Genomic DNA, 15,367 nt, shown 5'->3' with positions numbered 1-15,367 from the left:
CAGTGGTTAGCACTGCTGCCTCATAGCACCATGGACCAGGGTTCGATTCCAGCCTCACGCAACTGTCTGTGTGGAGTTTGTACATTCTCCCCATATCTGTGTGGGTACCCTCCAGGTGCTCAGTTTCCTTCCACAGTCCAAAGATGAGCAGGTTAGGTAAATTAGCAATGTGTTATGAAGGTGTAGAAGTGTACTGTACCTTTAAAAGAGTGAAGGACTTAGCAAACACACAGAGTGCTGGAGGATTTACAATGGAACATTTGGTCCAGCAGCTAGCACTGGCTGAGTTGCTATGAGACAAAAACAAATTCAAATTCGGCAAAATTATACCCCAAAATACCAATTTCCAATCAAGTTTGGGGTAATAGACCTGGAAAAATTGAACAGCTGAGGGGAGAACTGCCAAGCCACAGACTGCCCCAAAAAATAGCTCTCTTAAAGGTACCTTTATCAATCAATGACCTGTGAAACATAATTCCTAAGAAGATGAAAATAAGACAGAGGAAGATACAAACAGAAGGTTCGACAGCTGGCTGGTTTTGAAATTTGAACTTTTTGGTAAATTTTAATTGGAGGTTTTATCAGATTAGTATTACAGAAGGGATAGTAAAGGATCATTTAGAGAAAGGAGTTGTAAATAGTTGTTAGTTAATGTTCTATGTTAGACTTAAAAAATAGAGTTCTTAAAATTTTTGTACATTAAATAGTCACTTTTGGGATAATTCTTAGCTTCTCAAATTTTCACAGATTATTGCAGAGGATAAATCTTTTCTGTGTTGCATGTTTAAATTAAGTAGGAGGGTTTACCCCTTGTCATAACACATCCTAAATTTCCCATAGTGTTCAGGGTTGTGCAGGTTAGTCATGGGAAATACAGGGTTAGAGGGAAAGGGTGGGATGCTCTTTGGACAATTGGTGCAAGCTCTTTTTGACTGTAGGGATTCTATGATTCTATTTCTACTGAAAAGTGGAGGATGAAATCCAGAACTCTCTGTCCCAAGAAGCTGTTGAGGTTGGGAATCAATTGAAAGTGTCGAAATTCAGATTGATAGATAATTGTTAAACTACAGTGAGAAGGGAGTTGAAACCAAGGTGGGTCAAAGGAGTTAAAATTTCTAATGCAATGGCAGAATAGATTTAAAAGGCTGAATGGCCTACTCAACATTAGTATGTAGTGACAGGTGCTGGCCACTGGATGGAGCAGTCTAGTGCAGAAGATCTTTTTGAGTCGATTTTTAGACAATTTGTTCCACCCTGATTTTTTGAAGGCATCCCTGCATCCCCATCACCATCACAGCCACCATCAAGGTCAGTCTGCTCTGCATTTCTATCAATTAGTTTCTCTGTGGCTTGCTTTCCTGACACAACACTGAGCGCTTGTTTAAAAGGGCAGATCTGTTTAATATGGAGCTTGTATATTACACACACAGACCAATGCTTTGGGTGCTCCACAGTTCTATAAACCAATTTTTTGAGGGAGACACTCAGGGGTTTCATGACCGGAATCATAACTAATACTCAACCAAAGTCACATCCTCCAACCACATCCTCTATCCTCCATTCCCGACACCCCAACCCTCCTAAACCATTTTCACCACTCTCCCATTCCACACCCCCCAAGCTTCCTCAACCACATTCACCGCCCTCCCATTCCCCATCCCGATTCTCCTCAACTACATCCTCAGCCCCCCCATTCACCACCCCTGACTCTCCACAACCAAGTTCACCGCCCACCCATTCACCACCCCGACCCTCCTCAACTGCATTCTCTGTTCTCCCATTCCCCATCCCCCGACCCTCCTCAACCACATTCATCATCCTCCCAGACATCATACCCCTATCATCCATCATCCCTCTCTTCAACCTTCCTGTCATTAAAATGATCACTGCACCGAGGCTTGATTCTTCCCAATCAGAATGGGGTAATTGCCATATTTCTCTCAACCATCCCAGAAATGAATTGAGATTCACTCTGGGGCAGTATCCCTGATGAGGGTCCCCCGCTCCCGGTTACAAAGCCCATCGACGGCACAGCCATCATGGTGCCAACCTCAGTGCTGCCCATTTTCTCCCTCGGTCTCTAACACAGACTGAGCACTTACCCTGATAGAGCTGCATGAACCTGGAATGCAGCCTGGAGACAATGAGTGAGTCGGGGAGCTCCCGCAGGAACAGTTTGAGGAGGCTGGCGACTGAGTAGACATCGGCCTCCTGGACGAGATCTGGTTTCGCTCCGGAGTCGTACCTCTGCCGCAGTCTCTCCACCACCCTCACGTTCCCATTCACCCGAAAGAGGCCTTCTTGCTCCAGCCCTGCGAGAAACAAGGCACCATAGATTCTGAGTCAATGCCACACAATAACTACTCACCCTCAGTCAAGAGAAGGCTTTCCTACATTACCAACGCAAGCACAGAGGCAGCACAGTGGCTCTAATGGTTAGCACGACTGCCTCACAGCACCAGGGAGCTGTGTTCAATTCCAATGTCGGGTGACTCTCTGTGTGGAGTTTGTACATTCTCCCCATGCCTGCGTGGGATTCCTCCTACTCTGTGCTAAATTGCCTATAGTGATCAGGGATGTTTGGTTAGGTACAAGAGTCAGGGGTAAATGTAGAGGAAGGGGTTTGGATGGAATAGATTAGATTAGATTAGATTACTTACAGTGTGGAAACAGGCCCTTCGGCCCAACAAGTCCACACCGACCCGCCGAAGCACAACCCACCCATACCCCTATTTACCTAACACTACGGGCAATTTAGCATGGCCAATTCACCTGACCTGTACATCCTTGTGACTGTGGGAGGAAACCAGAGCACCCGGAGGAAACCCACGCAGACACGGGAAGAATGTGCAAACTCCACACAGTCAGTCGCCTGAGTCAGGAATTGAACCCAGGTCTCTGGCGCTGTGAGGCAGCAGTGCTAACCACTGTGCCACCGTGCTGCCCACTCTTTGGAGGGTCGGTGTAGACTTGTTGGGCCAAAGGGCCTGTTTCCACACTGTCGGGATTATATGGTTTGAAATATCGTTAACTATAAAGTGTATATTTTATATACCTGGAGCTTCACATGACTTGACTCTACTTCCTGTGGACAGTTTTCTGATTCTCACACGTAGGAATGAGTGTTTTAGATGATGGCTGACATGCCACTCCCACCACTGAGGGACCTCATTCAATCATCTGCCAGTCAGATCATGAGGAGCAGATGGGTGAACGTGGGCATATTTTTGGTCTATTACAGATTTTGACGTTGACACCTTGGTTTTCCAGAGCCTGCCAGCCACCCCAAGCTGGGAAGCTTCTCGTTCTAAAGTCTGCCTGTCCAGAGTCCTGGAATCCTTAACCCTGGAATTCCCTCTCCAACAGCATGATGTAGATTTTCCTACACCAAATGGAATGCAGCAGTTCAAGAGGGCAGCTCACCATCCACCTTCAAAAGGGTAACTACGGGTGGTAAATAAATCCTGCCCTAGCCAGCGCTTCTGAAAAATAGTTGATTGAGCTGCGAAAGGCAAGGCTCTTTCCTTCTCAGGGGTCGGAGGTCACCTAGCGAGGTAAAGGGAGGGGTGTGGCTTTCAGAGGCCACTAGTTGGGAAACTAGCCACCCTTCTCACCCAATGGGGAATTGGCATGTCAAGGTTCTCATGGCCACCTATTGACCATTTAACACATCTGTGTACATATGTTTTCTGTCTGCACTGAACATTAACATATGAAGCTTCCAAGATATTCAAATGCACTAGACTACAGGCAGGACTGATAATCCCAAATTGGTCGCCAGCACAATTCCTCACACATTCAGGATTATCCAACAAATGTTATCCAATTGCATTTAAAGCTACTATATTGTGGTACTATATTTAGCTACTATACTTTGCCTGTTACTAACAGCTGAAGGATCACACTCCATCTGTCTTTGGGATGGCACGGTTACATACCTAGCATCACAGTGACATTGAAATTAATTTACATTAGTGTGACAGGCAGAATGTCTTTTTGGTTTGAAGGCAGCATCCTGTTAGTGGCGAACACCATTTATGTTGCTGCTGCTAACTTCACCTATTGCTCAGACTTTAAGATACCTTCCCTTTTCAGGATAAATCTGAAATGGGAACCTTTGAGGAATCACGGAGGCTCTTAGACCTGATGAGGTAGGAATGTTCAAATCTTAGATGAGGAAAGTGATTGGAAATGGAGAACCTGTCACAAGGTATAAAAACAAAGGATCAAACAGGAATGTGTGAAATGCATAAAATAATGGCTCGGTTAAATTGCTCTATAATTTATTCTCTATAATTGCTCTGTAATTGCTTCCCACAGACTGGCAAAGCTAATACTGCAAGAAGGTCACAACATAAACAAACACATTTATTACTAGCGAGCTTACCCATTCAGGGCAGGCCATTCAGCTTATCATGCCCAAGCTGATTTCTCCAATTAGTTCCACTCTCCTTGCTCTTTCCCCAGAGTCTTGATCAGAAGGGTTAATCCAGTTCCCTTTAGAAAGTTGCCATTGAATATGCTTCCATTCAAATAATACATTCCAAATCACAACTGGCTGTGCAGAAATGATTCTCTTTATTTCCATTGTCCTCTTTGACTAATTATTGAATTAATTTGCCTTTCGCAGCATAATCTCCACCGTCTAGACGGACAAGGAGGTCAGATTCATGGCAAGTCCAACACCTGCAAGTTCCCCTCTAAACCACGCACCATCCTGACTTGGAAATATATCACTTTTCATCAAGCCATAGTCATAGAGTCATACAGCACAGAAACAGATCCTTCGGCCCAACCAATCCATGCCAACCATAATCCCAAAATAAACTAATCCCACCGGCCCATTTCCCTCCATACATTTATTATTCATGTACTTATCCAAATATCTTTTAAATGTTGTAACTGAACCACCATCCATCACTTCCTCAGGAAGTTCACTCCACACATGAACCATTCTCTGTGTAAGAAAAATTGCCCCTCGTCATCTTTAAAACTTTCTTCTCTCACCTTAAAGATATGTCCCCTAGTCTTGAAATTCCCCACCCTAGGGAAAAGACACCTGCCATTCATCTTATCTATGCCTCTCAAGATCTTATTTACTTATTATTTTATCATGTTTCCTTCACTGTCACTAGGTCAAAATCCTGGAATTCCATCCCTAACAGCACAGTGGGTCTCCCAACACCAAATGGACTGCAGCAGTTCAAGAAGTGAGCTCACCTTGTAAGGCAATCAGGGATGGGCAATAAATGCTGGTCCAGCTAGAAAAACCCACAACTGATGAACATCCTTTTCTAAAACAAAATCTGAGATCTGCATCCTATGGTTATGAGTCAAAAAGTGTGGTTTTGGAAAAGCACAGCTGGTCAGGCAGCATCCGAGGAGTCGGAGAGTCGACATTTAGTAGTTTCATTCAAAGATCTTCTGTAATTTTGAACTTAAAGCTTGAACATTTTGAATATGCCACAAGCCTATTAATTATCAGCACGGATCCACGCACCCATCACAGCCTTCTATCCAACCAGTCTGACACTGAAGCCAAACTCATGGATGTGGTCAGCAAGACACACAACAAAACAGAAGCCATGACAAAGACATGGAATTGATAGAAGGGGCTGGTGACAATAGCTTGGGCTATCCCAGGGCTTACTTAGAAGTAACTACAGCTCATCTAAGATTGGCAGCAGTTTGCCAACCCACAGGCTTTGGAGAGGCACTGCTGTGACTGACAACGTGGGAGATCTGCTCGTCTGGTTTGTAACATTTACCTGGTGAGAGCATTGCCTCCTCTTTTCCTGTTGAATCCCAGCAAAGCGAACGCGTGCATGAAACTTCAGTGACCCCAGGGTTGCGGAATACTTTCCGTCACCTTACGGCCCTAACAATTACCTACAACAAAGCTAAGATGTATAACAACTGATAGTCTGAGGAGAACAAACATTGTCCCAAACTACAAATAAAATTCACAATGCTACATATGCGTAGGGGGTAACACAAGCCTCTGACAGCCATTTTGAATGAAGTGGTAATTGTATTTTAACTCAGTCCCTTCAATATTATTTGATTGAGATTCATTAACATAGTTTTAAAACACAACTGGTGACAGCAGTGGTAAAAATAATTGTAATCTAATGGATGAAAGTCAATTTTTCAACACCAATGCATTGAGTTACTTGTTCTCTGGAGGGTGAATGACTAACCTGAACACCAAAATACTTCTCATTTGCTAGTCCATCTTTCGGTTGTTGGTGGGTGAAAGTAAAAGGATATTTGCCCAAGCCGCAATACATTTTGAAACATAAACATTACATCTTTAACTTTTGTATTTCTCATTCTACATTCCAAAGTCACATTCAGAATGGAAAATGCTTCTGTGAAATTGTCACATTTCAGTTTCACAACCATCAGTAGTGGCATTGCAGCAACATGATGTAACAGCCCCCTTATTACTTTGATTTTCATTTTCTTGGAATGTGGGCATCACTGGCAAGTCCAGGGTTTGTTGTAAATGACCTTGAGCTGAGTGTCTCACAGCACCAGTTCAGAGCAAAGTCTAGAGTCCCATGTCGTCCAGACCAGGTAAAGATATCAGATTTCCTTCCCTACAGAACATGGGTGATCCAGGTGGGTTTTTACAGTAAACAATCCTCATTACTAGGACCATCTTTCAATTCACAATTGAATTCAAATTCCACCAGCAGCCAGAATGGGATTTGAACAGGTAATGCCAGAGTATTAGCCTGGGCATCTGGATTACTAGCCCAGTGACATGACCACTACTCCATCACATCTCCTTAAACGGATTCTTCAGACTTGACACCTGTTGTGAAGCCGAGTTTGAAAACTTGCTTGGCCTCACGACTGGTGAGATCCCAACTGACCATTTTCCTTTGGGACCATCACGGAGACCCGAAAAGAGGATTTTCGCCCACTTGAAGCGAATAGTGGAAAGCCCTGCAGGGACCATTAAAGAGTGCATTGGCTAGGCAGCATATCTAGGATGGCCTTGCATATCTACTGTGACACTTGCCTTGAATAGAGGCATAGGGCAACATGACTACACACTTCAACCTCATGGTCTAGCTTTAATCTGGAGTCTCCAACCATTGAAGATCAATCTCCAGGACATTGTTGTGCTAAACCCAGCCAAAAAAATCACAGGGATTTTAGCCATGTGTCTTTTTTTTGTGCCATTTTCTTTGAACATTTCTCTTCAGCCAGAAATAAAACTATTGAAAATGGGGGAATAAATGGCTATTTAGTTAACAGTCATACATCATCCAATTGGCACGCAGCATGTCACAAGATGGGAGGGGAGGTATATGTATAGCTCCTCGCCCCATTCCCTTGGGTGTGGTCCACCTGCTGATTCGAGGAGGCAGAGTTTGATGGATAACGGTTGACTTGTTGAGATCCAAAGCTGGCATTCTTGCAGAAACCATACTCAGCTTCAGAGAGAGCCAAAAAAATATTGCAGCCACAAAACAGCCCTGAGGTGTGAGGGTTATATTAGGTTACATAGGCTCTTGAACAGTGGGCATTCCCAGTGTGTCCCTATTTGCTTCCCCTGTGCTTGACTTTCATACCCTGGAGAAAGTGAGGACTGCAGATGCTGGAGATCAGAGCTGAAAATGTGTTGCGGGAAAAGCGCAGCAGGTCAGGCAGCATCCAAGGAGCAGGAGAATCGACGTTTCGGGCATGAGCCCTTCTTCAGGAATGAGGAAAGTGTGTCTAGCAGGCTAAGATAAAAGGTAGGGAGGAGGGACTTGGGGGAGGGGCGTTGGAAATGCGATAGGTGGAAGGAGGTCAAGGTGAGGGTGATAGGCTGGAGTGGGAGTGGGGGCGGAGAGGTCAGGAAGAAGATTGCAGGTTAGGAAGGTGGTGCTGAGTTCGAGGATTGGGACTGAGACAAGGTGGGGGGAGGGCAAATGAGGAAACTGGAGAAATCTGAGTTCATCCCTTGTGGTTGGAGGGTTCCTAGGTGGAAGATGAGGCGCTCTTCCTCCAGCCGTCGTGTTGCTATGGTCTGGCGATGGAGGAGTCCAAGGACCTGCATGTCCTTAGTGGAGTGGGAGGGGGAGTTGAAGAGTTGAGCCACGGGATGGTTGGGTTGGTTGGTCTGGGTGTCCCAGAGGTGTTCTCTGAAACGTTCCCCAAGTAGGCGGCCTGTCTCCCCAATATAGAGGAGGCCACATCGGGTGCAGCGGATGCAGTAAATGATGTGTGTGGAGGTGCAGGTGAATTTGTGGTGAATATGGAAGGATCCACTGGGGCCTTGGAGGGAAGTAAGGGGGGAGGTGTGGGCGCAAGTTTTGCATTTCTTGCGGTTGCAGGGGAAGGTGCCGGGAGTGGAGGTTGGGTTAGTGGGGGGTGTGGACCTGACGAGGGAGTCACGGAGGGAGTGGTCTTTTCGGAACGCTGATAGGGGAAAAGACCACTCCCTCCGTGACTCCCTCGTCAGGTCCATACCCCCCACCAACCCAACCTCTATTCCCGGCACCTTCCCCTGCAACCACAAGAAATGCAAAACTTGCGCCCATACCTCCCCCCCTTACTTCCCTCCAAGGCCCCAAGGGATCCTTCCATACTCACCACAAATTCACCTGCACCTCCACACACATCATTTACTGCATCCGCTACACTCGATGTGGCCTCCTCTATATTGGGGAGACAGGCCACCTACTTGCGGAACGTTTCAGAGAACACCTCTGGGACACACAGACCAACCAACCCAACCACCCCGTGGCTCAACACTTCAACTCCCCCTCCCACTCCACCAAGGACATGCAGGTCTTTGGACTCCTCCATCGCCAGACCACAACAACATGACGGTTGGAGGAAGAGCGCCTCATCTTCCGCCTCGGAACCCTCCAACCACAAGGGATGAACTCAGATTTCTCCAGTTTCTTCATTTCCCCTCTCCCCACCTTGTCTCAGTCCCAACCCTCGAACTCAGCACCACCTTCCTAACCTGCAATCTTCTTCCTGACCTCTCCGCCCCCACCCCCACTTCGGCCTATCACCCTCACCTTAACCTCCTTCCACCTATCGCATTTCGTTTCAGACCCTGGCTCAAAGAAATGGGCAGAGTTTCCTGGATTGCCCCACAGCAACCTCTACTGGACAATGACAGGACTAACACAGAGAAAGCAAACAGAGAGAGAGAGAGAGAGAGAGCAACTGGGTGACACTGAGTCAACCGCATTGTCAGCTAAACCTCAGAGTTCACAAGAGCTGCACAAACAGAAAGGACGGGGTGAAATATCTTCATTGCTACCTTGTGTTTGTGAAATATTTCCCCCATTATCACCTTCACGTGTACTAATAAAAGCAAAAAAGGCGAATGAAACACCTCATTTTCTTAAATGTTGCTGTACACAGAACCCATGTGTATTTATGTGTATGTATGTTTATGTGTCGGTGTGTGGCTGTGTCTGTTGGTACAATTGGTGCCTGGGTGAAGGTCCACAGTTCATTACGATTTTGGACATGATAGCCCCATTCAGATAAGCCTTCAGATCAGGAGGAACAAACTGACTCCACTTCTGTTTCCCAACCCCACTCATGGCTGATCGTAACAAGGTTCATTTACACAGGATTCCTTTCCTTCTGGGTACCATTTTACAATTCTAATGTGTTTATGTTTTAATAGGAGCCAAATGAACAATGCTCATTTAAGTTAAAGAAAGGGTGAGTTTTATTAGTTAGTAGACATGAGAAAAGACAAAAAACATGACAGACATACAGACAGATGAGAAATGTGTACTGAGTAAGAAGAAGTTAAACAGATATTTGAGCCAGTTTTTGAGGCAATGTTGCAGCTCTTGAGTTGCATTGGTAGTGAAACAATCTATTTCAAGATTCTTGGCTCTGCAATTAATGATTGACATTTTAATTAGTCATAGAGTCATACTGCCTTCAGTCCAATCAGTCAATGTCAACCGTGTTCCTAAACTAAACTAGTCCTACCTGCCTGTGCTTGGCCAATATCCCTCCAAACCTTTCTTATTCATGTACTTATCTAAATGTCTTTTAAACGTTGTCAGTGTATCTGCAACCATTACTTCCTCTAGCAGTTCATTCCACATGCGAACCACTCTCTGTGTAAAAAAAGTTGTCCCCTCATGTTCTTTGTGATTCTTTCTCCTCTCATCTTAAAAATACGATCCCCAGTTTTGAACTTGCCTACCAAAGAGAAAATATCCTTGTCATTCACCTTAGCTATGTCACTCATGATTTTATAAGCTTCTAAAAGATCATCCTTCAACCTCCTATGCTCCAGCGAAAAACTCCCAGTCTGTTCACTCTATTTTTTATATCACAATCACCCCAGTCCCAGCAATATCTTGGTAAATCTTGTCTGAACTCTCTCCAGTTTAATAATATCTTTCCTATAACAAGGCAACCAGAACTACACACAGTATTCCAGAAGTGGCCTCACCAACATCCTGTACAACCTCGACGTAATGCCCCACTCCTATACTCAAAGGTCTGAGCAATGAAGGCTAGTGTGCTAAACGCCTTCTTAACCATCCTGTCTACCTGTAACTCAAATTTCAAAGAATTATATACCTGAACTCCGAGGTTTCTCTGTTCTACAACACTACCCAAGGCCCCACCATGAACTGTATAAGTCCTGCCCTTGTTCGTTTTACCAAAATGCAACACCTTGCATTTATCCAAATTAAATTCCATCTGCAACTCCTCAGCCCACTGACCCAATTGATCACGATCTCTTTGTAATCTTAGACAACCTTCTTCACTATCACTATACCATCAACTTTGGTGTCATGTGCAAACTTACTAACCATGCCTCCAATATCCCCATCCAAATCATTTATATAAATGACAAACTAAAGTGGACCTAGCACCCATCCCTGTGGGGCACCGCCAGTCACAGGCCTCCAGTCTGAAAACCAACCGTCCACCACTATCCTCTGTCACCTATCATGAAGCCAATTTTGTATCCAATTGGCAAGCTCACCCTGAATTCCATGCGATCTGAATGTACTAAGTAGTCTACCATTTGGAACCTTGTCAAAGGCTTGATGAAGTCCAAATCTTTGCTTCTTGATGGTGACTTCACTTGCCTAGCTTCTAAAACTCAGGGTGTGTGAGTGTCTTTCTTTACCTGCAATGCTGGGATGTCTAACAGTTGTTCTCCAGCTGTGGCCTTCAAAGCAGACTAATCCACACTAAGATATCAGCCCACTAACACAGAGACTAATGGTTGCCGTTAGTTATTTAACACTCTTATTTTGTATATTCCTGGAAAGGTAAAAGGGTTTCTACTGGGAGTGGTAGTCAGTCCCTAGTTATCTCTACAACTACAGGAGATTGCTGGTCAGTTTGTTTTGACTGACATCCTTCCCTTTGATGGGTTGCTGTTTAAAGTTCTCTTAATGCTTTTTTATGTCCATGGTTCCTCTTAGGTCTTTGCCAGACAGTTGAACAATGACAGTTACAATTATACTGAGGGACTAAGCTGTGCCAAGATGAGATCTCGTTCCTCTTATTCCTGTGTAAATGGAGGGGGCAAGATGGGTGAGCTAGATGTTTCTGTCGAGAAAGACAGAAAGAAAGACAGGGAGTCAGACAGACAGGGAAAGGAAGAGAAATTGAGAATCTGACAAAAGGAGAGAGAGACAGACAGTCAGATAGAGTGTGAAACAGATAGACATGCAGTCATAAAGAGCATAAAGGAAGATGAAGAATTGTTGCTCTTGTAGTTACATAGCTTCTATCAGTAACTCTGATTATTATAAAACACACCTTCTTTCTAGCTACATAAACAAGTTAGAACTTGCATTTGTAAAGGTGTGCTTCAAGGGCGCATTCTTCCCAAAGCACATTAGAGTCATTGAAGTCCTTTTGAAGTGTAGTCACTATTATAAGGTAGGAAACACAGCAGCCAAACCGTGTCCCCACAAGCAGAGACGAGATAAATGTGCAATTAAAGTGTTTATAGTGGTGCAGGTTGAGGGATTTATGTTGGCAGCAAACAGGGGAAACGCCCTTGTTCTTCTTCAAAATATTGCTGTGTGATCTTGGTTACTGATATACGAACCAGTGAAATCATTAACTCAATCAAAATCCTTCAGAAAGGTAAACACCTCCAGTAAATTTCTCTTTAAACTCTTCTCCTCCACTGCAATTTCTCCAATCTCTTTGCATAGCCAAAGCCTCACATTTCAGATATCGTGTATAAAACAGTGTAGGGTCCTAATATTCTGATGGCACTGTGCCTTTGTCACAGGAACATGTACAACTCATTAACCATGATACCTAGTGTTAACTAACAAGCTGCTCGGTCAGGTGGTTGTGGATTTATAAAGGAATTTAAAGGTTATTGAGAGTAGGCAGGAATAAGGAGTTGAGCCCATATTTAGGACAGGCATGACGGGTTAGCTGATCCACAATTTACACCAAAACCCTACCTGTATCCCCAGTGACAGTCATCGCCAAGTTGCTCCCCAATATTTTGCCACCCAATTCTTTGCTCCTATTCAGTTTCTCAGCACACTTTTCATATTTGTTTGCAACATTTGGATGTCACTGGCTCTGTCAACATTTATTGGTCATTCTAGTTGCACCTCAGAAGATGGAGTTGAGCTGCCATCCAAGTAGAGGGACATGGTGGGATTTTCATGATTTTAACCTGTCAACATGGAAGAAACAGCCATAAAGTTCCAAGTCAGGATGGTGATTCTCTTGGAGGGGAGGCTGGTGGTGGTGTTCCCATGTATCTGCTGCCCGTGTCCTGCTACGTGATAGAGGTCACGGGTTTGGAATGTGTTGTCAAGTGAGTCTTAGTGAATTCCTGTAATCATGTCTTGAAGTACACGGCCGCTACTGAGCTTTGGTGGTGGAAGGTATGACTGATGAAGGGGCTGGATATGTTGGATGCCAATCAAATGGACTTCTTTGTTCAGCATGGTGTCTAGCTCCTTGAGTGTTACTGAAGCTCCATTCATCCAGGCAAATACGAGTAAAGACAAGTTCGTCATTCCCTGTGGAACATAAATAATATTCCTAGAAATAATGACCAATCCATGCAAATTCCAGGTAAGATGGTTACTTCTAAACCATCCCATGGCCCCATCCCCAAAAGGGTTAACTAAAAACTGTTTGTTGTGTAAGAGTCTGGTAGGGTTGAAACTGAGAATGACAAATTTACCACGGTCTACTCCATATAGACTCCTGAGTTAACAGCTTAGGATCCCGAAGCAGTCAGACCTATCATTTGATCCTCCTTAAAGTCTCTGTAACAATGTCTATCACATTAATGTAACCTGCAACTAGTTGCTAATGTGCAATAAACTATAGCTAATTAATGACAAGAAGCTCGTTTGTTGGACCAGGAGGGGGTTTCCTTTGGCCACAGGCCCTGCAGTTTCCACTTGACAAGGATGGTGGCTACAACATTCATCATCAGCATGTTTATTTGAAACATAAATGAAATCAGCGTCTGCTCACACAGTGCAGTGAACTGACCCTGTCCGTATAACATATCATTTGAAGATTACACTTCATGAAATGAAATCATACAGTCATGGAAACACTTACAATGTTGTGAATCACAGTTCTGTGAGATGTGAACTGAGAGACCAATAAGTAATTCATGTAACTCAGCAATGAAAAAGCTTATTTAGATATATGATCCCATTCATCTATCTATTACCTCTACACTCAGTGACCTACATTGACTCCCAGTGCAGCAACTCCTCAATTTTAAAAAGGTGTTCACATGTCTCTATTTCCCTTCCGGAACTACAAGGCTTCTGCATTCCTCAAATACTCACCTCTTCTATGTGCCTCACTTCCTCAGCAGCTTGTTGGATGATATCCATGTCAAGTGTACACCCTCACAGTAAATACTGGAGGCTGGTGCCAAGTCAGAACAGGGGCCTCCTGTTTGGATGTCTCATCCCAGTGTAAAATTCAATGACTGAAACTCCCGGGCTCCTCAGATGCTGCCTTTAACCATGTGTATGTGGCTTGGAGGGGCTCTTGTTCCAAGGGTGGTGTTCCAAAAGCATGGAATTACTGCCCTTGTCCTTCTAGGTGATACAGGTCACAATTTGGACGATGCTGGTGAAGGAGCAGCAGTGCGTTGCTGCGGTGCATCTTGTAGATGGCACACAGTGCCGCTACTGAGTGTCAGTAGTGGAGGGACGTTTGTGGATGTGGTGCCAATCAAGTGGGCTGCTTTGTCCTGGATGGTATTAAGCTTCTTGAGTGTTTCTAGAGCTGCAGTTATCCAAGCAAAAATGAATAAAGGCACGTTTGAATGTCAAGGCAGCAACTGACAATGGAAAACATGTAACATTATGTGGCGCACAGATTCCAAGGTGTGATTTTCCAGCAACATAATGGGAGTTGATGTAAACTGACAGATGGATTACACTGTGAACAACAGAGACTCGGAGGAGCCACCAGCCACAGTATGAAGCAGGAAGAGAGCAATACAAACTAGAATGACAGCAAACTATGATCAAAGCTCAAGCACTTTGCAATCTAAATCCCAAGATTAGATTACAATACTGAAATCTCTTGCATGCTTTATTACCACAGGGGTACTGGGCTTATAACGTGATTTGACGTGACCAACCTGGCCCATTTAGGGGCATATATATGGCTCCAAACTCACAGCAACATGATTAACACCTTATTACCCTCCAAAACAAATAACCATGGCAAGTCACATGGTTCAAGGGCAATTAAAAATGGGCAACAATTGCTGGCTTTGATCCTATAAAGGAATTAAAAAAAGAGATTTGAACCTTTGCAGAAACTTCCTTAAACCTCCTCAAAACAATGATCCATTTTTTGAATCATGTCCACTCCTCACTTTTCAAATGAGTTGAAATATTTCCATCTTCCTGCAGAATCACTCTCCTGTTGTCTAACAGTGACAGAACCATCATGGCAGACCTTCTGTAGCAGTTACTTTATTAAACAAACTTATCAGACAAAACAATGAAAATGTTCAGCCTATTTACAGAAGCCATTTTACCCCATCCATATTCAGTAATTTAGATTACTTACAATGTGGAAACAGGCCATTCAGCCCAACAAGTCCACACCAACCCTCCGAAGAGCATCCCGCCCAGACCCATTCCCCGACACTTACCCCTTCACCTAACACTATGGGCAATTTAGTATAGCCAATTCACCTAACCTGCACATTTTTGGACTGTGGGAGGAAACCCGCGCGGACACGGGGAGAATGTGCAAACTCCACACAGACAGTTGCCTGAGGCAGGAATTGAACCCAGGTCTCTGGCGCTGTGAGGGAGCAGTGCTAACCACTGTGCCACCGTGCTGCCCAGGTTCAAGATTAGATTCAAGGTTATCTTTTCATTTC

General features: G+C 44.4%; 1 protein-coding gene across 3 annotated transcripts in view; it reads right to left on the bottom strand.

Moving 5' to 3' along the window:
* fam13a (family with sequence similarity 13 member A) overlaps positions 1-15,367 on the bottom strand; it is a 223,677-nt gene that overhangs the window by 172,677 nt on the left and 35,633 nt on the right. For all 3 annotated transcript variants that reach the window (XM_043674376.2, XM_043674377.2, XM_043674375.2), the window contains one exon: positions 2,103-2,312. In XM_043674376.2, coding sequence (XP_043530311.2) covers positions 2,103-2,312 — 210 coding nt within the window. The remainder of the gene's footprint in view (positions 1-2,102; positions 2,313-15,367) is intronic.

The sequence above is a fragment of the Chiloscyllium plagiosum genome, unplaced genomic scaffold (genome assembly GCF_037043375.1).
Source record: "Chiloscyllium plagiosum isolate Xiang-an unplaced genomic scaffold, Cpla_swu_hap1 HiC_scaffold_36, whole genome shotgun sequence".
Classification (NCBI taxonomy): domain Eukaryota; kingdom Metazoa; phylum Chordata; class Chondrichthyes; order Orectolobiformes; family Hemiscylliidae; genus Chiloscyllium; species Chiloscyllium plagiosum.
Note: the sequence above shows the minus strand (reverse complement) of the source record. Positions and strands in the feature narration are given on the sequence as shown.